Source organism: Artemia franciscana, chromosome 9, assembly GCF_032884065.1.
Source record: "Artemia franciscana chromosome 9, ASM3288406v1, whole genome shotgun sequence".
NCBI classification, from domain to species: Eukaryota; Metazoa; Arthropoda; class Branchiopoda; order Anostraca; family Artemiidae; genus Artemia; species Artemia franciscana.
Window position 1 is genome coordinate 41,069,733 of NC_088871.1, and position 23,851 is coordinate 41,093,583.

General features: G+C 33.8%; 1 protein-coding gene across 12 annotated transcripts in view; it reads left to right on the forward strand.

Annotated features, from left to right (window-relative positions):
• Window positions 1-22,931, forward strand: part of LOC136031416 (glutamate-gated chloride channel-like) — a 237,077-nt gene extending 214,146 nt beyond the window's left edge. For 9 of the 12 annotated variants that reach the window (XM_065710976.1, XM_065710972.1, XM_065710979.1 and 6 more), the window contains 5 exons: window positions 2,516-2,598; window positions 13,307-13,441; window positions 16,491-16,720; window positions 19,375-19,575; window positions 22,621-22,931. In XM_065710976.1, coding sequence (XP_065567048.1) covers window positions 2,516-2,598; window positions 13,307-13,441; window positions 16,491-16,720; window positions 19,375-19,575; window positions 22,621-22,863 — 892 coding nt within the window. In that variant the 3' untranslated portion in view covers window positions 22,864-22,931. Of the gene's footprint in view, window positions 1-2,515; window positions 2,599-13,306; window positions 13,442-16,490; window positions 16,721-19,374; window positions 19,576-21,932; window positions 22,011-22,620 lie in introns of those variants that run through there. The other 3 variants (XM_065710978.1, XM_065710980.1, XM_065710981.1) reach the window with 3 other exon arrangements.
• Window positions 22,932-23,851: the final 920 nt, after the last annotated feature.

A 23,851-nucleotide genomic window follows, 5' to 3' on the forward strand; every position in this document is an offset into this window, starting at 1 on the left:
GTAAAACATGAAGCATTGAACTAAAAACACATACAAAAAATACAATTAAAATATTTTGAAAATGTTTAAAAAAAGACAGCTTAGAAGGTTGTTTTGTTTACCAAAAGTCGGAGATAGATTACGGAATAGAACAATTTACTTAGGGTTTGATATTGTCGTGGAACAGATGAAAAATCCTGCCAGTTTCATCAACAAGAGAAGAAACTTTTTCTCGCAAAATTTGGTCTGTCTGAGACACTTCAGATATAATTTCTCTAAACATATGACGAAGGCTTACAATTGTTAAAGTCACAACAAAGTCCATTAAATTTATTATTGCAATTTGTGCAATGCTTCACATTAGTAAATAGCTAGAGTTGTTTAATTTTTTTAGAGTTTCATCTTACACGATATAAAACCGTTAAAAAAAGAATGAAGTATCTTTCGATTTCAAATCCTGAAATGTTGCCTCATCCCTGTGCTACTGTTGGATCCGTTTGGTGGTATCCAATCTAATGATCTACGGTCTTATCTATTTTGGTGACAAATTAGTTTAATCGGTTCAAAGAAGAGACGTCCACTATTTTCCCCTAATATATCTCACTGACTAATCTACTGATCTACTGTCCTATTTTTATCAGTTACAAAATAGTTACCCGGGTGCAGAAAAGCCCAAGGCGATAAGGTTACAAAATAATTGTTCTGATACAAAAGAAGTGATAAGGTTACAAAATAGTTATTCTGGTACAAAAAGGGGCGATAAGCCCTCATGTTTCCTCATGTCCATTCATCCTACTCTCCAGGCTAATGATATACCGTCCTATGCTTTTTGGGGACAAAATAGATTGTCTGGTAAAAATTTGGTATCACCTCATGCTTTTGCTTTTTGTGCAACATCAAAAGATGAACATGGCATCGACTTTAAGCCTGATAAATTATTAGAATTTTCGTGTTTTTATAACTTCGCTGTAGGTATTTACCTTTGATTTTAAAAGACACTGACATATGGACAATAAAAGAGAAGAAATGTAATTTGGGCTCGCACCCCCCCCCCTCCCCCTTGTGCTCCCGAAATAAGGATCAACGTTTTTTTCAAATTTTTCCTTAAAATTCCGAATATTTTCCATGTTATTCGACTATCTTTTGCCCATTTTTATATATCTTTTGCATATTTATATATCTTTTATATATCTTTTGCATATTTTTATATTTTTAATTACTGGCTGCTTGAATTATCGGTTAAACAAAAACGAATTTTTATCTTCTTGTTTGATTTCAACTATTTCACACTGCTTATAGAAAACAAGAAATAAAAGGTTGAGTGATATATTTTGGCTGTTGCTGCTGAGGTCTTGCAACTTGTGTTGGGTATTTTGGGATTATATTTTACTTTGTGATCAAGGTATTTTCGAAGACCACACTTCTTTCCATAACGTATAAGTAACAGTTAAGGATTTTCCCTACTGAACTGTTCTATTTATTTTATTATCAATTCTGGGTAGCTTAACGTGATTATGTCTTTGATCTCTTTGGACTGAATATCGGGAAAATTTTCACTTTACCAAATCCTTTTTCTACTGACAAACTGAATTCTGAAATTTCCATCTGGATTGTGCGTTAGCGGTCCTGCGGATAATCCAAATCATTGACACTCCTCCACTAAATAGCTGCGTATTGAGTTTATGATCTAATTCATTAATTTGATAACTACAAACTCAAAACTAAAAACTTTCCAAAATCCCGTGTAAAATTCGTTACCATCTTAATTAAACTTACAAAAGGTATGAACATTGTGAGGTAATCCTAGCTAAAGATTATTGAAATTAGCTATGACTGGCTTGGAATTGCTAGAAATTATGCAGATAGACTCCCAATTATTTAAGCAGACTTTATTGAGAATTAGTAAACACAGCATATTTTAACCACAACATAAAAATCCAGTAATTCATGGACAGTGTTGAAAGGACTCAACTTGAACTTCGACGCAGCGTCTAGTATGTCTGAAACTAGACAACAAACATCTATTTTACATAATGCATAAGTCCTCCCCCCGTAAGATTTTCCTGGGGTTGTTGGTAAGCCAATAACGACTATTTTGATACTTCATCCACAATACCAGTTCGGAATCCAAACGAAATGCACTAAAAGTATTTTCGGAAGTATTTTCAGACGTGATAATTGGTGCATCACAGTTCGCAGCATTAAATAACCAAAGTGGACATCTTTTCAATTTTTAAATGTCTAGTGTCTTTTTACTTTCTAATGTCCTGTATTTACAAAGCTTATATACAAATTACGATATGTTATGGTTTTACTTTTCTCTTTGTTTTCATACTTCTGTGTTTACAACGGGCCTTTTTATCTTGGCTATCGTATGCGATATACAATTTCCGACAAACGAAAACCAATTTTATGTTTAAATTATGACTTCATTCGAAAACTTAAGCCTAAAGCAATGGAACTGTAAATCAATTTTGAAACGAAAACTTTATTAAGCCTGATTTTACGAAATTTTAAAAATTACTCCCTATTCTAGATTATCTTTGACTCTGGCCTGTCCAATGAATCTCAAATTATATCCTCTGGATCGTCAAAAGTGTATGTTGAGCATGGTTAGCTGTAAGTATTTTACAAGATTTTATCTTTCAGTTCTTTGAAAAAAAACGTTTTAAAACTTCGGCTGTGTCTATTCCAAGATTCCGATATCTTTACGGTTATTCCATTTTCATTTTTGGGTCATTGTTCTTCATTTCAATGATGAGATTGGCTTGCCATGATTATTTACGGCATTTATGTTTTTAGTCTTAGCAAAAATTTCGTTGTAAAACCTTAGGTGTATGCATTTCGAAATTTTGATGTTTTACGGAATTTGCTTCTTTTGTTTGCGAAGTATTTTAGGACTTTTAAATTTTATTTTTAATAAGAAATGTAAAAGAAAAATAGTTTCTGGTTTATTTTTCAACTTAACCATATATAGAAAAAGAGGGTGGCAGGCCTATATTTTCTCTCAAGCTTAATCATATACAGAATATATATTTTTGGCACTTCCTATAACTTGGAAAAGCAAGATTCTGTGAAATTAAGCCCCTTCTACATTCGGAAAATAATTCAAATATTCCTACTTGAAACACAAATTGCTTTTCTAACAAAATGTAATCAAGAAACAAAGACGCAAAGGATCAAAGAAGGGGATATCCACAAAGCTACTGTTCATACTTTTCCTTGTCTTCACAAGTTTCTGAATAAATTGTCAGATGGCAGTGAGACAATGCTTATTATAGGCCTATTGTGTAAACATAACAACTAGTTCTTAAATGTAATTGAATAAAAAAAAAGGTTTTTCAACTGAAAGTAAGGAATAACATTAAAACTTACAACGAACTAATATTATTACGTACATGAGGGGGTTGCCCCTTCCTCAAAAACTCGATCTTCACGCTAAAGTGTTTTTGTACCTTTAAAAAAGCTTTTTATTGTTCTAATTAAACTGCCCTAGTGTGTTTGGAATCGTTCTCAAAGGAATTGGGACAAAATTTAAACTTTTTTGTTGTTGTGATTGCTGTAAAAGATAATTGTTTTACTATAGTAACGTTTTGGTTTTGTCCTCTTTTTCCTATAGTTTATGTGTATACACATAATATATAGCAAATATTTTAGATATGGTGCTAAATTTTTGAAAAGCTACATAAATTTCTTCTGTAGAGTCGACGAGGATGGTTTTCCTTGTCCTTAAGACAGCGTTTACAGTGATTAAGTTGAAATGGAGCGTCATAGTACATACCAGAGAAAATCATTTTTGACTTTTTAAAAAGATCGTTAAAAAATTAACGAATAATCTTTTAGTTTAAAAAACATATTGGAAATTTCTATATTAGTGAGAAGAAACCAAGTTCTATAATAAATCATAATTGAAACGGTCAGATATTACTATCAAAGAATAAATAAAAGGTAAAGCGAATACAAATTAGAATAAATATCCCCCAATATTCATCTGAAAGCCTCACTTTAATATTGCAAACTTTTTTAGATATGCCATTTGATAAACTGAATCCTGACTGCCTATAGTGTCAATGTTCCCTGAAAGTTTCAACTTGATGCTCTCAGTGATTCCTGAGAAACAGTAGATACACGCTTTTGACAATCTGCTTGCACATAGTCTTTTGATTTATTTAAATATCCTTTGAAAGATCTAACTTAATGCACTTAATTGCACCTGAAATTTTGCAGGCATACCTTTTTGTTCAACATCTTCCTTAGACATTCCCCGAAAGTTTCAACGTAATGCCCTTTGCCACCCAAAAGATGTTGCAGATGCACCCTTTTAACAGCCTGGATACTATATTGCGGTTTTTATTCTTTTACAGTTACAACTCAACAAACTCAGCCGTTTCTGAGAGAAACTCCATATGTGATTTCTTATGAGCCTTGACTTACATAGAGTCTTTTGATTTAGTTACACTTCCCCCTCAACATTCCCGGAAAATTTTAAATTAATAGCCTTAGTCGTTCCTGAGATATTGTTTAAGCCCTCCTTTTCCATTATAAAACATTTGTCTAAACAACGGCCAACTTATATTTTTTGCGGCCATTTCCCCATAGCTCTTGGGGTTCATACAATCTCTGGGGGCATATTTATTGGACCTTTAGTCTATTTTGACTAGAAAGTCTAGACTCAAATTTTGATTGAATGTCTTTGGTAGGTGTGGGGTCGGTTGAAAAGAGCAACTTGGAGGAGGACTGGTTGCCCCTCGGTCTCTTTTGAGTCTTAGAAAGAGAACCATACCATCCAGTTTCCAATCAAAAGACCCCCTTTCGAAGTTTTTAGGGCTCCCCCTTTCTTATGAATTGACTGCGGGAAAACATAATACATTGTAGGCCAATGCTTCTTTACTACAGGCAACGCTAGAGCGTTGGCTCTGATGTCTCTGCTGTGGAGTTATAAGCTCAGTTTAAGCAGACGAGCAAAGCAGACAGACCATTCAAGTTGAAGTCAGATTGAAATATGAACATTTTTCAAGGTAAGCAACGACTCCCTTGTAAGTAAGTTGCACCATACCTGAAGCAGAATCATGCAAGGATTTTTGATCTATAGGACCGGAGAAACAAATTGGGCCGATGGCCTCATCAATACCATTCGCTATGCCATCGTCACCAACACTTTAATAGACAGAGAGGCATTTGGCACCTTGTTTCAACAGTGATCATACAAAAATTTTCAATGAGTATCCTTGGGGGTCAAATTGTTTCCATTGGCCCTCCAGCCCCGCTTCTAAATGCCCATTTTATGGCGAAAAGGAAGGGATGTTTCACCTTTATTAAAAGGGAATCAAATAAGGAATTTAAATCGCTGTAACTTAACATCTGAGGTGGGTCACTAACCCTTTCAACACCATTAGCCTCGCTCCCTCTCAACTTTTTACTGCAAACTTATAAAATTTCCATCTCGTTTGAAGCGAATTCGTCCTGGATTTCCAGCATGTTTCCAATTGGAAAGTATTTCTAATTTCCCTTAACAAAGGCACAGAGTGAACTCTTGGTCCCTCTAATCACCCCCTCTTGCTCCCTGTCCTTCCAAATGTAATTATTTTAGCAGAAGGGTAGGCAAATTACATTTTGTTTTAATAGGAATTAAGCTTAACCAGATGTAAACCCGTAATAATAGCATATAACATTTACTGAATAGTACTGAAATTTCATAGGGGGCTTATTTTTAGGAATACAAATAAGCTCATACGTTTACTGAATTTCCCCTAAAATTCGCCTTAAGGGCCCTAGGGTAAATTATAAGTATGAATTTCTAAACAAAACTTCTTGAACCAAAATCCAAGCCTCTAATTATACAGATAGCTGAATTTTTAACTGTGAGTACCTTTGACTGGAATAATACTAATTTCTTCTGTCATTTTTTATGTTCTAAGCTCAAAGCCTAAGATGGGTACTGAGTGTAAAAATGAAAGACGCTGCCTAGTAAGGATATTACGAAACTCTATATTAAGATCCAAGATAGAATGTCATTTCTAGCAATCAGAAATGATTCTCTTGGAAAGGACCTCTTATAATAACATAAGTTTAAAGTGTAAGCACCTTTGATTTTGTTAATACTTATTTTATCTGGCATTTAATGCCTTCTTTATCCAAAGCTTGAGATGGATACTGAGTGTAATTAAATAAAAAAAAAAAGTTTTTTGAAATGAAAGTAAGGAGCGACATTAAAACTTAAAACGAACAGAAATTACTCCGTATATGAAAGGGGCTTTTCCTCCTCGACACCCCGCTCTTTACGCTAAAGTTTTTTATTGTTTTAAAAAGTAGAGTTGCGAGAAAGAATCAAACTTTAGCGCAAGGAGCGGGGTGTCGAGGAGGAAAAGCCCCTTTCATATACGGAGTAATTTCTGTTCGTTTTAAGTTTTAATGTCGCTCCTTATTTTCATTTCAAAAAACTTGTTTTTTTTATTTAATTTCTGAAAGTTTTTGAATTAATGCATGTCTGATTTTGGCTCTCCGTACATAAATTATTAAAATAAAATTTGCATATTAATTCATTTTTTGGCTAAATGGCTTTCTCTTAGTTTTGATCAGACGATTCTGAGAAATAAGGGGTGGGGAAGGAGGCCTAGTTGCCCTCCAATTTTTCGGTTACTTAAAAAGGCAACTAGATCTTTTAATTTTTAACGAACGTTTTTATTAGTAAAAAATATACGTAACTTAAGAATTAACTTACGTAACAAGCTTTTGTATTCTTATATTTTTGATTATATATATGAGGGGGTTGGTCCCCTCGTTAATACCTCGCTCTTCACACTAAATCTTGTTTTGTCTCAATTCTTTAAGAATGACCCCTGAATCAGAAAGGCCGTAGAATAAATAGTTGAAATTACTTAATTTTTTTTTAGCATAAAGAGTGAAGTATTTATCTCCTTTTAAATACCTCGCTCTTTATGCTAAAGTATTTTTAGAACCCCTCATATGCGTAATAATCTCTGTTCGTTTTAAGTTTTAATGCTTCTCCTTACTTTCAATTGAAAAAACTTTTTCATGTTTATATTTTCATTGTTGTTTTTTTAATAGTAATGCTAGAAAATCCTGCGCCCTTTTCATTGAATTCCCCTTCCCCCATGAAATATTCCTCCAAGGAAAGATCCTCCCATATAGCCCCCTCCCCTGAACCCCACACCCAAACCAAAAAAATCCCCCTGATAACGTCGGTACACTTCCCAGTAACTATTACTGTATGTAAACATTGGTCAAAGTTTGTAACTTGCAGCCCCTCCCCCAGGGACTGTGGGGGATAAGTCATCCCCAAAGACATAGTTATTATGATATTCGACTATGCGGAACAAAATGGCTATCTCAAAATTTTGATCCGTTGACTTTGGGGAAAAAATCAGCGTGGGAGGGGGCCTAGGTGCCCTCCAATTTTTTTGGTCACTTAAAAAGGGCACTAGAACTTTTCATTTCCGTTAGAATGAGCCTTCTTGCAACACTCTAGGACCACTCAGTCGATACGATGACCCCTGGGAAAAAAAACAAACAAACAAACAAATAAACACGCACCCGTGATTTGTCTTCTGGCAAAAAATACGAAATTCCACATTTTTGTAGATTGGACCTTGAAATTTTTTATATAAGGTTCTCTGATATGCTGAATGCGATGGTGTGATTTTCGTTAAGATCCTATGACTTTTAGGGGTTTTACCCCCTATTTTCCAAAATAAGGCAAATTTTCTCAGGCTCGTAACTTTTGATGACAAAGACTAAATTTGATGAAAAATCAGAACAAAAATCCGATTCTTTTGATATATCTTCTAGCATCGAAATTCTGTTTTTTAGAGTTTCGTTTACCATTGAGCCGGGTCGCTCCTTACTACAGTTCGTTACCACGAACTGTTTGAAAATAAAAGAGGTTACCTATTAAAGATATTACGAAACTCCATATTAAGATCCAGGATAGAATGTCAATTCTAGCAATCAGAAATGATTCTCTTGGAATGGACCTCTTATAATAACATAAGTTAAAAGTTTGAGCACCTTTGGCTTTTGCTAATACTTATTTTATCTGGCATTTAATGTCTTTTGTATCCAAAGCTTGAGACGGATCCTGAGTGTAAAAATAAAAGAGGTTACCTAGTAAAGATATTACGAAACTCTACATTAAAATCCAACGTAAATGTTATTTCCAGCTATCAGAAATGGTTCTCTTGAAAAAGGCCTCTTATAATAACAAAAGTTAAAAGTTTGAGCACATTTGAGTGGGTATTTTAAGTCTTCTGAGTTCAAAGCTTGAGATGGACACTGAGTGTAAAAATAAAACTCGTTACCTAGCAAATATATTACGAAATTTTTATTAATATCCCATTTCACTGCGTCATTTCTTGGTCTAAGATAGGATTTTGACTTTATTTTTGAATCTCAACTATCTGAAGTTTAATCACGGTGGCTCATGAAGTGGTGAAGTTTCAAAATAAATAGCAGGGGTCTATTTTTTCTTCTCTTTTTATAGGAAAAATATCCTTCTATATATTATCATCCTATATCATTCTTTTATATTGCCAGGCTTCTATATTATCTTTTATATTACTAATCTATATTATCAAGAAAAATATTTTTCGGTATTATTCTTCTCCCGTTTTTTCTTTCTTCAATGTCGGCAGTAATTTTTGATTTTATAATACACTATGTTGAAAACTCTTTAAAAACCATTGTATTTTTTTCTCTCAGTTGTCTAGCTTAAATCACTTGCTATTCACTAAAGTTTGCATTTTTCTCCTGCACACTAGAATTCACAAGAATTGGCATCATCGAAATTTTATACCTTAAAATTAACTTATTTATCTTCATATGTGGTTTAAAACATTATCTTTTAAAATTTCTTAGTCAGTGTAATTTCCTCTCAATGGTTTCCTATTTATCCGAAACAGGAATAAAATGAACATTTCTTAACCCTGTTGACTTATATCTAATTTTCTCTCCACAGTTTTTCTTCTGATTTTGTGGAGAGATGGAGACTCGGTGCAAATAAATAAATCTCCATAAATGGGCATTTTAGCAAACACCTAACAAAAGCAGCACTCACTGACACGTTTTCGTTTCCCGCTTTTTATCCATTGTTCAGCCAAAGCTATATATATATACAGTTTATAATAATATGAAAACATATCATATTTAGTATAATTTTATTATAATTAAATAATTTACAATAGTTAATATTATTGATAACTAATAATCCTCCCTTATAACATAAAAACGCAAGGATACATGCATTTAATATAGTGGTTTTATGCACGAGCTTAGGTAGCTTTTCTCTGTCAGGTTTAAAATTCTTCAATAGAACATTGCTCTCAGATGAAAAAAACGCGTTGCCCTTTATACATATACCAAATTTGGCTCTAGATTTGGCCATTTGGAGCTTGAAAAGTTCAAATATTAGCAAATTCTCGTAATCAGCTAATTTTGTATATTGCATAGGTTGTTTTCTGCGGTGGGGGTAGGGGGTAAATAAACATATATTTTCTGACTCTATTTCACCATCTTTTGGTCTTTTTCAATAGCATATTCAATTTAGACAGAATCATAGCAAGGTTTCTTAGGTTTAGCCAGATGGAACTTAGAATGCTCTGAGGTAGGTAGGCAAATATATCAGAACATAGAATATATATAGGAGAAATGTGTTTATTCATAAGGAAGGATTGATCCAGAGGTTATAATCAGTTTGAAGTAGGTTAGTGAAATCAGAATCTTAGCAGACAATTAAATATTAGAGGTGGAAATGAAGCATGGAACCACTTGTGAATTTTGCTTATAGAACAAGAATCAGATGGGACAGGAAGAAAGACCATTTGCTTCTCCATTCAATAGCTTTCAATGGCATATTACTTTGTTAACACATTTATGTTACTGTTTATCACAAAATTAGTTTATCTAAACCTGTTAAACTTTCAGAGATTTTCAAGAGTTGACATTTCAATTGATTCCTGTAAGTTTCATTTATGTACTTAAATTTATTTCTTTGATATCAAAAACAAGTTCATAGCTGCTTATGATTGGTATCCATTATAAGATTGAATTAATGCGGAATTTCCGTTAATGTATTCTTCATTTTATCTTGAGGTCCATCCCTCTATTGTATTTTCTGCTACTACTACTACTACTACTAACAGCTCACTGCAGCCCCAAGCCGCCTGAGTCCAACACAGCAACATATGCTCCTCTTCCATCCCAATCTATTTAAAGCCTCCCTCTTTACACCCTCCCAGGACGTCCTCATTTCATTTAAATCTTTCTTTATGACATCCTCCCACCCCAGACGAGGACACCTGCTATCCGTTTAGCCCTAGACGGTTGGCTGAAAAGGACAAATTTTAGCAATTCATCCGCAGATCGTGCCTTAGCCATCTAAACCATTCTTTCATTGTAGCTCTAGAAAGCGGGACTGAGCCCCATTTCTCGTAGAGCGTACTGTCTGAAATACGGTCAGTCAGCCGGGTACCCAAAACAACTAGTAGGCAAATTCTCTCGAAAACATCTAATAAATCCTAATCCGATTTTCGGAGTGCCCATGCTTCAGAGCCATATTTGACACTACTGTCATCACTGTACCTTCCAATATTCTAATCTTGGTTTTATACATCTTCACTGCTCCCATCATCTTTATTAATAACTCTACCAAGCTAAGTGAAGCTACCCACCTGATCAATCTCTTCGTTACCAAACGTCATCTTTTAATCTTCACTTATTCCTAGCGTCTTCTTAAAGTTAATTTTTAAACCTATTCTAACACCCTGAAGCTCATACATTTTACTCACACTTTCATCCAGAATGTTTAAATCATCAGCATAATCTAAGTTCAATAGAATTTTTCCTCCCCACTCGATTTCGCGGTCTGCCATTGCCTTTCCTGTACTCCTTAAGACGAAGTCCATCAAAATGACCCATATAAAGGGGGATAGAACACAACCCTGCTTTAACTCCTGATTTAATACAAAACCAGCTGTTAATCTCATTTCCTACCTTAACCGCAGCAGTTTTATTCTCATACATGGCACTAATCCTTTTAATGTGTTCGTCTGATAAACTATACAAGGATAAGACCTTAGCTAAAGCTTTTCTGTCACAGAATTGAACGCTTGCTCATCTATATATAAAACTGAGGATCAACGGTGCTTGGCAACTAAGACCATTCTCAAGTATTAACGAAAGAGTTAAAATTTGGTCGACACAATATCTAACTTTTCTAAAACCGCACTATTCTTCTCTGAAAACTTATCTACAGCATCTCTGAATTTAAAAAGTATCAAACTACTAAGTAATTTGCTACCTACACAGACCAGACTAATGGCTCGATAATTAGGACACTCGCTCTTATTACCTTTCTTATTTATTGGTTTAATTAAGGTTTTCCCAAAATCGTTAGGTACTTTCCCTTTTCCAAAAATCATATTCATAGTCTTCAGTAACTTATTTCTAACCTAAGAACAGACATATTTGAGAAACTCATCTATCACACTATCAACACCTGCAGCCTTATTAGTTTTTAATCCTTGTAGCACTGTTGCTAGTTCTTCCTTTCAAAACAAATCTTCTTTCACATCCAACGTATCACAAACTTTTTTTATTTTCCTCTATATCTTTCCTGCAACAGTATCTTGATTTAGCACATTCTCAAAATGTCCCCAACATCTCTTTTTAACCCTTTCCTTATCACTATTTTTGGCCCAGTTCCTATCTTTAACTGGGACAATTTCGGATTGACTACTCCCTCTCAATTTGTTAACATGCCAGTACAATATTTTACTATTATGCCGTCTAGCTGCATCTTCCAGGTCCTCGTCAGTTTTATCCATGGCCTTCACCGCGCACTTCCTTAGTTCATATTTTAAAGCTTTCTCCACTTCCTTTACATTACTTTTGTTTTCATATGATCTATCACTCAGATAATTCTTGTACCAGCCCCTTCTCCTCTCTATAAAACATAAAGCTTTTATTTCCTCTGTATTTCCTGGTACACTAGAATGATACTTTAACAAGTTAAGTCCTCCTCTGTGTGAATAGGCACTGTGTCAACGCTTGTAAATTATGTATAATTTTTGGTTGCTGCTTATTCAAGATGTTTCCAGTTTTGGAGTACGGAACTTCTGGATATAGTTATTTAATTCAAAATACGAGTACCAACCAAATAGTGGTTCAGGGCAATTGTTTTTTTTTGTTTTTTTATCGACTTTCTTTAAAACTTCTTTTTAAATACTTCATATAGCTAATTAGTTCTTTTCTATGCTAATAAGCAATTGTAGGCAGTATTCCTAAGTCTCTATAATGTATCCAATTTGGAAAAAACCCGTAAGTTTTTGCATACAGGCTAGACCTGTATCTGACCTCATTGGGGAGGGGATAATTTTTCGCAGCAGTGATTATCATAACAGGAAGTTCATTGAATGGGAAATCTAAACGTAAATGTCTTATTTTTCTAGTGATTGTCCACCATGTTTTTTACGCTTGCTATGTAGTCACCTGCTAAAAAGTTAAATTCAATTGCTACCGTTGACATAAATAGTACCTCTGGATTTTGCCTGTTAAATCATAGATTTCTTCCTATGATTGCCTATTCTGCTTATTCCCACCTACTTTCCTATGCCTATGCCTGCTTACTCAGAACCCTTGAAGGTCCAAATAGCTAATTCCAATAGCCAAAACAACTATGTCTGTGAAAAAATACGCTTTCGTTCTATTTGAAAGCAAGATACCATCAAAGTTGAATAATTTGGTAGATCTTAGTAAGAAAAAAATTGTTCATTTACCAAAAAAAAGATCAAAATTTCCTGACAGTAGCTGTTTAAATTTGAGAGTAGAAACCCAGTTTCTGAAAATAAAGGCCCAGGAGCCATTTGTTGAGAAAAATGGTCCAAAATAGTGAGAATGATGTGTTGCTCGAAAAACAGTTTTGGGTAGCGGTTGCCACCTTGCTTTTTGTTTTAATTTAATATAATCTTCTATTAGTAATAATTTTGAACACCGAATCTAAAATTTAAGCTTAGGGTCTAAAGTCGTACACGTACGAAATGAGTGTTTAATAGTGGCAGCCAAATGTAACCAGAAGAAGATCACAGCCCAAAACCCCCCTTAGTCAGCTACCAAGCTGACCCCTAAATCCTTTTGCCTTAGCCCAACCCCATTGGTAGGATGTTTGGCGGTCGTAGCGATGAGAAATGACTGACGACTCTTCTTTGATGCCCTAAGCATCACTGGATGCACATTAAGATCTAAGGTGAATAAACTGTCAACACAGTTGTCCTCTCTTTAATTTTCTCTTTACATTCTCCCTTTCCAATTGCAGACGGGTGGACCACAGATGATCTAGTCTTTCTATGGAGAGATGGAGATCCAGTGCAAGTAAATAAAAACTTACAACTCCCACGATTTACCTTAGAAAAAGTTAGTACAGATTACTGCAACAGCAAGACTAATACAGGTAAATTACATCTTTTTTATATGTATATTAAATAAATAAAAAACAAGTTTTTTTTTAACTGAAAGAAAGGAGTGACATTAAAACTTAAAACGAACAGAAATTACTCCGTATAGGAAAGGGGCTTTTCCTCCTCAACGCCCCGCTCTTTACGTCAAAGTTTGACTCTTTCTCTTAACTCTACTTTTTAAAACAGTTAAAAAAAATTGCGTAAAGAGCGGGGCATTGAAGAGGAAAAGGCCCTTTCATATATGGAGTTACTTCTGTTCGTTTTAAGTTTTAATGTCGCTCCTTACTTTCAGTTAAAAAAAACTTGTTTTTTTATTTATTTTCTGAATGTTTTGGATTAATGCATGTTTTGATTTTGGCTCTCCGCACATAAATAATTAATACGAAATTTGCATATTATTTTTTGGCTAAATGGCTTTCTCATAGCTTTAATCGGATGATTTTGAGGAAAAAGGAGTGGGGGAGGAGGCCTAGTTGTCCTCCAATTTTTTGATTACTTAAAAAGGCAACTAGAACTTTTAATTTTTTACAAACGTTTTCATTAGTAAAAAATATACGTAACTTAAAAATTAACTTACGTAATGAACTTCTATATTCGTATGTTTTTATTACGTATGCGAGGGGTTTCACCCCCTCGTCATTACCTCACTCTTTACACTAAAATTTGAACTCTGCCCCAGTTCCTTAAGAATGACCAAATGCCGTAGAATAAATAGTTGAAATTACTACAAATACTTTAGCGTAAAGAAAGAGGTATTACGAGGAGGTGAAACCTCCATATACGTAATAATTTCTGTTCATTTTAAGTTTTAATACTACTTCTTACTTTCAGTTGAAAAGACTTTTCACACTTATTTTTTCATTATTTTTCTAAATAATGCTAGAAAGTCCTGCGCCCCCAATTGAAATTCTTTTCCCCCATGAAAAATTCCTCCATCAAAAGATCCTCCCACGTACCCCCCACCCTCAACCTCTTCTCCTCCCCCAAACAAAAAAATCCCCTGAAAACGTGTGTACGCTTCCCAATAGCCATTAGTAAATGTAGACAAGGGTCAAAATTTGTAACTTGCAGCCCCTCCCACGGGGCCTGTGGGGGAGTACGTTTTGGTCAATTAAAAAGGACACTAGAACTTTTGATTTCTGTTAGAATGAACCCTCTTGCGACATTCTAGGACCACTTAGTCGATACGATCACCCCTAGAAAAAAACAACAACAACAAAAAACACGAATCTGTGATCTGTCTTCTGGTAAAAAATGTGAAATTCCACATTTTTGTGGATAGGGGCTTGAAACTTCTAGAATAAGGTTCTCTGACACACTGAATCTGATGGTGTGATTGTCGTTTAAGATTGTATTACTTTTAGGGGGTGTTTCCCGCTATTTTCTAAAATAAGGCAAATTTTTTCAGGCTCGTAACTTTTTATGGCAGAACTAAACTTGATGAAACTTATATATTTCAAATCAGCATTAAAATGCGGTTCCTTTGATGTAACTATTGATATTGAAATTCCGTTTTTTAGAGTTTCGATTACTATTGAGCCGGGTCACTCTTTATTACAGTTCGTTACCACGAACTGTTTTATATATAAAGAAACAGGCGCCTAGCTGAAGACCATAAATCTATTGAGCAAGAAGAATGAAAAGGGTACTTTTTTGATTAGTTTTCCACAAAAGATAGGGATTATCAAAAGCATGAGAAATGCTTTTCCAAAAAGGATAAAGTTTCTCAGCAAACATAACAAATATCTACCAAAAAAATATATCCTATCAAGGCTATTACAAATAATAGTATTTTTTAAGAATAATCTACACTAAGTCCTAAGTTTTTTCAAGTGAAAAGGACGAAAAACGAAAAAACGATCTATAGAACCGACAAAAATCAATATGAGAACATTGCAATATTAATTTTCAAATAAAAGACTGCGTTATTTCCCTAAATAAGAATTATCATGAGCTAGAGTGTATACAATTAGTTAAATCATAAAGAGAGTAATTATCACTAAGCATACTCACATTGTTGCAAGCTTAGCTGCAACCTGGTAAAGAGAAAACCCCAGCCCATAATAACTTGAAGTTGAAAAAGGCATTTAAAAAACTGTGAAGTGAGGAAGCATCGCAATTTGACGCTAATTCTTGAACGGTAAACATTATTTATTCTTAATAGTAAAAGTTTATGCAGAAACAAATTGATGGGATTTCAAAAAACGCACCTGAAACCTCTCAAAAATGTAGTTGGATCTAAATGAAAGCTGCACTATTGGAATTACCATGGTTTAAAACCAATGCTGTAGAAGAAATGCAGAAAAAATCAAGTAGGGCAAATGCAGTCCTGATCTTGAACGATAAGAAAAATCACTTTTGCATAGGAAGCAATGACATGTTTCCTTATTTTCTTTTTCTCCGGAGGTAAGCGTACCAAACTAGTGGCGGTAAAATGTTGGGAGAGGGTCGTTTGGAAAGAAATCACAATATCTTGTGCTTTTTTATATGAATTAGGATAATACAAAATTAAAATACAATTTTTGACATAAATTGCATATTCATACAAAAAGATATAACATGCAGTTGCTACTTTGAAAAGTTGCTTCTCTGGGTTTGATTTTCCGATTGAGTGATATCAATCTCTGAAATATCGTGATTTTCATGGAAAAACCGTCCCAAACTAGTTTCCCAAGCTTTCCTTGTATCACGAGTTGCAAAAAATGATTTTTTAATTATATCATAAATTGAGAAGTTCAAAATAACGCTGAAACTCTAAATCATCATAGAAGGATGTGATAGCTTCAATGATTTTAAATATCAGTTCTCGTCAAATGTTGAAGTCTAAGAAGCAAAAACAGGAATTAGTTATTAGGGCACAAGGTTAATCTAGGCTAACCATTAATTAGACAGCGAGGCCCGGTAGCATACCCTGGACAGTAAATAAATCAAAATGATTTGAACCTAAATAAACATAAATAGATAGCCAATTCTAATTAAATAGAGTATCAAATTACTTACCGTAAAAATCTAGGAAAGCTTCTAATTATACAACATTTTTAGGTGAGTATGCCTGTTTAAAAGTGGATTTGATCTTCAAACGAGAATTCAGCTATTATCTAATACAAATATATATACCTTGCTGTATGTTAGTTATTGTCTCCTGGGTTTCTTTCTGGCTTGATGCCAACGCTGTCCCAGCTAGAGTATCACTCGGAGTTACAACTCTTCTTACTATGGCCACTCAGACAACTGGAATAAACAATTCACTGCCACCAGTGTCTTATACTAAGGTAAGATATAGATGAGTATTGAAGGGTTGCTTTGGTACTTTGGGTTGTTTATACTTAAGGTTGAATGTTGAAGGGTTATTTTCTTATACTAAGGTAAGATGCAGACGGGTATTGAAGGGTTGCTTTCAAAGCTTTGTGGTTACTCTCTTTCTCCACATGATCTTCCAATCCTAACGATCCGTCTTATTTATTTTGAAATTTCAAATCACTCGTCTTATTATCTTTGTTCGAAACTCCCTCGCATAAAAACACTCCGGCCCCTTCGTCTTCTTAGGCAATAAATTCTTGGATAAAATAAAACACTAGTCTAAAAAAGAGCAAGTCTAATTAGAGACTTGGGAGACAGTTATTACATAATAACATCTTAATTTATTAATATTCAATTAACCTCCCTATTAAAGAAAATATAATAAATAGTTTAGAATTCTGCAGACAATGGAAAAATCACGAGTCAATTTATTTGAGCGGGTTATATATATCTCTTGCATAATCTCCGAAGCAATGATTTTTGCTCGTTTTAAGTTTCCAGTTTGTTCTTCACTTCCGAAAGAAATTTTTTGTTTTCTGACTTATTTTAGCTTGTTTCTTAAACACACACTATAAACATTACAAAAAATCAGTAAATTTGTGCTATTTCACATAATTTTGCTAGTATAAAAGAAAATACAAAATTTGATGCCTTTTGTATTCTTTTTTCAAATATAGTAGATGCTTCTGGTGCACTTTCCCTTTTGAACCCTTAATAGAACTACAAAACAGGCCATTGTAGCCAAATTTTAAAATTGTGTTTTAAAAAAAATATTGCTATTTGCAGTTAATTCACTGTCATCTGATGATTTGCGAATAAACACAGAAGTAACAGCAGCGTTCAGGTCAAACTTTATAACCAACTTGTAACCGATGGATGGATGATAGACTTATCTATTAACAAGTGAAATGTCATCAATTTTATACAATCCTAAGAAGAGCTTATGCCAGATTTGCCTCTCACCCGGTTTATCTGTCTTGCCTTTTTTTACAATTAGCCACGCATTAATGCCCACAACTTCTTGATTTTAATTAAATCAATTAGCTACTGGCTTGACATGATAACTCCTAAGCTAAAAAAAGGGAAGCTAGTCATTTTTCCCAATGCTGAAGACCACCTGTTTATGGTTTTACATCAATGCAAACCAATCGCTTACCTGGTCATTTTATGATTTGCATTCTCCGGCATTTTGACCCTCTTTGAGTAAAAATTGATGTTCTGTGGTAGAAAGTGGCAGCAAACGCCTTTTTGCTGTGGCATGATCTTTTTATTACTTAAAAAGTGCACTAGATATTGTGTTTTTTTTTCAAATGAGACCTCTCTCGGCATTCTATGACCACTGGCTCGGCGTGATAAATCCTAGGCAAAAAAGGGGAAACATATCATTTCTTCCCATGTAGAAAAGTGTAGTTTTTTACATAAAATCCATGTAATTTGTCCTTGTTGTCAAAGGTTGGGGATTCTTAGTCTCTTTTATCGGGTTTGTAACGATGATGATAATAGAGGAGCGGAACTAATACGGAAGGGATTTTTTTCTGTTGTTGTAAGATTAATCTCTTATGAATTTTGGACGCAAATCTTGTTTTTTGCAAAATTCACTTCCTTTTATGCTAAAGACTTTCATAAATTGAGCATTTTTTGTTTTTTACGGAAGGTTTTTATCAGTTTGATAAATGAGTTGAAATTATAAAGATTTTGAAAGTTTGAATTTTGTGTATTCAGAAATTGGCTGAAACTATAGCGTGGATTTTTGTCTCAAAATTAGAAATGGAACTAAAAAAAGAAAGGTAATAAAGATGAATTTCAAGAAAATTGAAACTGCGTTGGAAGAAGTGAAGAGTGAAGTTGATTTCTTTATTGCATGATAAATTTGTTTATGACATTTTGGACGTACACATTGTTTTTTGCACAAATCGCTTTCTTTTATGTTAAGACTCTTAGAAATTGAGCTATAATTTGTTTCATGTGGAAGGTTTGTGTCAGTTTAATCCATGATTTGAAATGATAAAGACTTTGAAAGTTTGAATATTGTGTATTTAGAAATCGGTTGAAACTAGAGTGTGGATTTTTTTCAAAATTTGAAAGAAAATTAAAAACAGAAAGGTAATAAAGATGAATTTCAAGAAAATAGAAACTTCATTGAAAGAAGTAAAGAGTGAAGCTGATTTCTTTGTTGTAAGACTAATTTATTTATGACTTTTTGACGTAAACATTGTTTTTTTTACACTATTCGCTTTCTTTTATGTTCAGACTTTCAGAAATTGAATCTTTATTTGTTTCTTTTGGAATGTTTTTTTCAGTTTTATGTAGGGTAATTTTTCTTTTTTCCCTAGTTTCGTCGTCACTCACTACTTTGGTTTGAAAAACCTTTATTTTATTAGTAAGAACTGCCACTCAAAAGCCAATGCTTGCATTTTACAAACGTTTCAACTGCATCGGTTTTGTCTGGTCTTTCGGTTTTTAGCCTTAGTGTTTCGTGTACATTTCAAATTAAACATTCTGCAGCGAGATAAACCGTGCCAAGGATTTTATTCAGTGTAGCATTATTTCCAAAAATCTATTCTGGAACTGTTCCAAAAGCATCCTCTATAACAGTCTCTTTGTAGATATGTCTTTCCTTTTACAGGCAATTGATGTTTGGACTGGTGTTTGTTTGACATTTGTATTCGGCGCGCTCCTCGAATTCGCCTTGGTCAATTATGCTTCTCGTTCCGACGCTCATAGGGAGAAGCTTAAGAAGCAGAGACGCCAGTGGGAGATGGAGCATGCAGCAGCACTGGAGGCACAACAGGCAGAGCATCTGGATGAAGTAACGGGTTTTGCTTTGGTCAGTTGTGCCGTCAAAGCTTTTGGTCGAAATATTAGAAAAAATAACGGGTCTGAGGGCAAAGGGTATTGAAAACTGGTATGGTTTGGGGCTGCGCTGACCTAACGTGAGCAGATGGGGTAGCGTAGCAACAAAATCTTTACTGCACCATCTCGCGACTTCATTAATGAAAAACTAAAGTTCTTTGAGAGAATTAGATATGTGAAACCGTTAATATGCATTTCTGTAAGATTATAACAGTAATATCTTTGTAAGTAATTATTAATTAGAATTCTTTTTTCTTCAAGAATTCTTTTAACTAGAAACAGTGTCTGAATAAAGTAGGATTAAATTAGCTGAAGAAAATATTGGCTGGCTTAGTAGTCAACCTGGTTAAGTAAGCTGACACTGATGACAGAATTACAGGCTCTTTAGCTTTTCCTACAGATTCGAACTGACTTAATTGCCATTTCTGTTATGTCTTATGGTAATTAACTAATTAAAAGCTTAATATATCCTGAATATTTCAATTGGAATATGCTCCAAATACTATCTTACAGTAAAACTCAAAATCTGGAGATTTTCACTATTTCGGAAATTAGCCGCGTTTCTCCAGGTGGCTCTGAACATTTTTTTAAAGACAATCGTGCCAGTTTTCACTCTTACCAGTTCTCCAAACCCTTTGCTGTGGATGTAGCAAACTGTGAGCGCTGCTTTCATTTCTTTTGCTTCTGCTTCTAGCTTGGATCATGCATCTAAATTACGTAGCTTATTCTGTATACTAAAATGTATAAAGAAAAACATCAGTTTGGTTTTCTAAGGATAAAACAATTCTTTGAAGTTATTTGGCTCTAAAGCACGGTACTTAAATAAGTCACTGACAATGCGACTATAATAAATTCTGAGCTTAACATATTTGTAAATACCTGTTCTTAAAAGTTTTGCCACTCCAACATTAACTTCAATTAAGTTTTGGTCTTTGGTACAACACGGACTCCAAGTAATCTTCGTACTGTGACTATCACATCTAATGATCGTATAGGAAATTATCACGCTAATTGAAAAAAAAAAATTATCCAAGCTATTCTCAAAGGGAGTTCCAGCAGGGCAACTCAGATGGTTTCTTGCAAGTATATCCGAAAACGAACTGTTATGATATTGATCTGTATTATCCTCATAACAATGCTCAAGCATATCTCGTTTTTAGTGTTACCAACTTAAAAATTTACCGATTAAATTATCAACTTCAAAAGTTGGTAATTTTATCTCCTTTTTCCGTAGAAAAAGTTCCAAATTTTGTTTATTCACCTTGGAAATTTTACTCAAATTTTAGTTTTTGCTTTGAAGCTGTGGTTGTTTGTATTTTTTTTTTTTTTTTTTAATTCAATTAAACGAATTGTGTGGAAATTTATGTATCTCCTTTTAAATATTGCCTACCTTTACCTGTTCCTGTTATTCTTGTAATTTTGACTTGAAAGACAAAACGAAGAAGGACATAAGAGAAATGGCGAATACTACATATGGAATGCTTGTCATGGATGTAAATACGAAATAATACTCGTAAAAAAGCAGACAATTAAGAAGGATCAAAAATATTGAATAAAGTTAGTTTTATTCCAGTTATAGCAATCAGCCAAAGGACAGAATATGTTTCCCATTTAAGCATTAGTTATATCGGAGAATGCTTTTTCAACGCTCTTACAAAACATTATTTTTGCATGGTAGTGTTTTTGCAGTATTTTTGCAGTGTTCTGATCATTGCAATTCAATTTGTAGTCTAAAACGACAAAAACAGCTATGATGGCTCAAAAAAAAAATTTATTGTCATATTTATTCTACTAGATTGTCTTTAATTTTTAAAGCAAATATCCTGTGCTTAAGATCTGTGCTGGTTTTTCTTTGCTTGTTTTAAATTTGTTTTTGTCACTTCCAAAACTTTTTATTTTGGGAGAGTATTTTTCGATTTTTAGTTTTCGTATAATACAAAAAAAAATTTATATTATAGTTGCAGTCAACGGAAATATTTAAATGTAATTAAAAACTCCAAAAGTTTTTCTTTTCCAAAAGTTGGGTAAGGGTAACCTGCTGCTTGGCAAATTTGTGCGAATTTGAGTCAAGCAAAGAGGATTGTCGCTTTTTCTGTCTACCCCTTTGGTTTTCAAAAAGTTGCATAAATGGATGAAAACTTTCTAGAATGGAAATACGCTTGGACTGAGGGGTAGATCTGCCTTCTATTTGTTGACAAATTCTTATAACTGTAATCACATTTACACAAAATTCAATACGAATACGTTACTCATTGTATTATAAATATGCTAGTGATTATACTAGTATGTACTTTAGAAAAAAGTGACCCTAGTTTAAATTATTTTTTCCAGAAGCCGCTGGTGAAACATCCGAAGGACCGAGAAAGGGCCCGACATCATGAATATATATTATAGTTGCAGTCAACGGAAACATTTAAATGTAATTAAAACTGCAAAAGGTTAACTATTATAGAGCTATTGGGTAAGGGTAACCTGATGCGTGGCAAATTTGTATGAATGTAAGTCAAGCAAAGGGGGTTGTCGCCTTCTCTGTCTACCCATTTGGTAGTCAAAAGAGTTACATAAATGGATGAAAACCTTCTAGAATGGAAATACGCTTGGACTAAGGGGTTGTTGAAACCTTCTAGTTGTTGAAAAATTCGTATAACTGTAAGCAAAATTACACAAAATTTAAGGGGGTCGTCAATCCTTGATTCTTCATTGATTATATTTTTCTATAAATAAGGCTATGAAAAAAGTGGATATAGTTTTAAATAGCTTTTTCCAGTAGCTGCTAGTGAAACATTAAAAACTTCGAGAAAGGAGATATTACAAACACGGTGATGTTACGAACATCAACATCAACGCTTGGACTAGGGGTAGGTCTGCCTTCTAGTTGTTGACAAATTCGTATAACTGTAATCAAAATTACACAAAATTCAATACGAACACATTACTGATTATATTATGAGTATGCTATTGATTATACTAGTATGTACTTTAGAAAAAAGTGACTCTAGTTTAAAAATTTTTTTTCCAGAAGCCGCTGGTGAGACATTCGAAGGACCGAGAAAGGGCCCGACATTATGAATACGAACTTCACATTAATGGTTTGGACGGAAAACGTCACCCAGCTGCAGAATGCTGTAAGAACTGGATCTCCTCCTTTCAAATGCGGTCAAAGCGAATTGACGTAATATCAAGATTCATTTTCCCCTTGGTGTTTGCCATGTTTAACCTAATTTATTGGACAACTTATTTGTTCAAAGAGAACGAAAATTAGCCCGAAAATTTCTATGTCTAAACAATGCCATTTCTGATGTTAGTAATAAAGTTGTTTCTATGGAATAATGAATTTAATAGCTTATTTAGCTAGTCTGTATGAAGTTTACAGTGAAGTTAAAAATTATCAAGAAAACTAAGGAAGCTGTTTTGTGAAAGACATTTAACTTGTATCTAATACGAACTAGTGGTTTCACTTCATAGAAATTAGGGAGGGAGCAAAAATGTATTTTTCAAAATCTGTGGATTTTTTTTCATTTTTTTTTTTTTGAAATTACCAATTTAAACACCAAAAACTCAATTTCAAAATCTAGAGGTGAATCTTGAGGATAAATACCCTCCATCTCCCCAAAATTTAATTTTGTCAAAATTTGTCAAAACTTTAATCCTAAGTTAGCTGAAACTAGTAAAAACTGATTTTTAACGTTTCACCCCCAAAAATTTTGCTGAATTCGAATTTCGTTCTAATTTCTTTTGAATTTAATGAGTTTAATGAATAAGGAATTTAAGGCCAGATTGACATCAAGTCCTCCAAGACATAAGAAATAACTAGCAGTATCAGCATCAATGAACAAATTAATTATAGACGATACTCTGCGATACTCGAAACAGCGCTAGACTCCAAAATGACGAGGTAAGGCACAATATTTACTCCCAAAATTATCTATAACAACTAACAAACCGCTTGCTCAAATTGAATGGAAAAGCCAGAAATCATGTTTCTGGCTACCAACAGTGTTGCTTAATACAGTTTTTCATAGTATTTTCAAATAGGGATTCGGAATCTTCCCATCATCCATACTTCCATTTGTGCTACAATTTCAATAATTAATTCAAAAATTGTTTTTTTCTATTTGTCCGTTGTAAACTCATAGAGCACTGTTAATGTGAAGCAACTAAATGAGTTTTTATGATGCAATTCCTACCGTTGAGCCCATTTTGACATTTACAGACAGCCACAAACCTGATCTGGAGCAGCTTGTATTCAT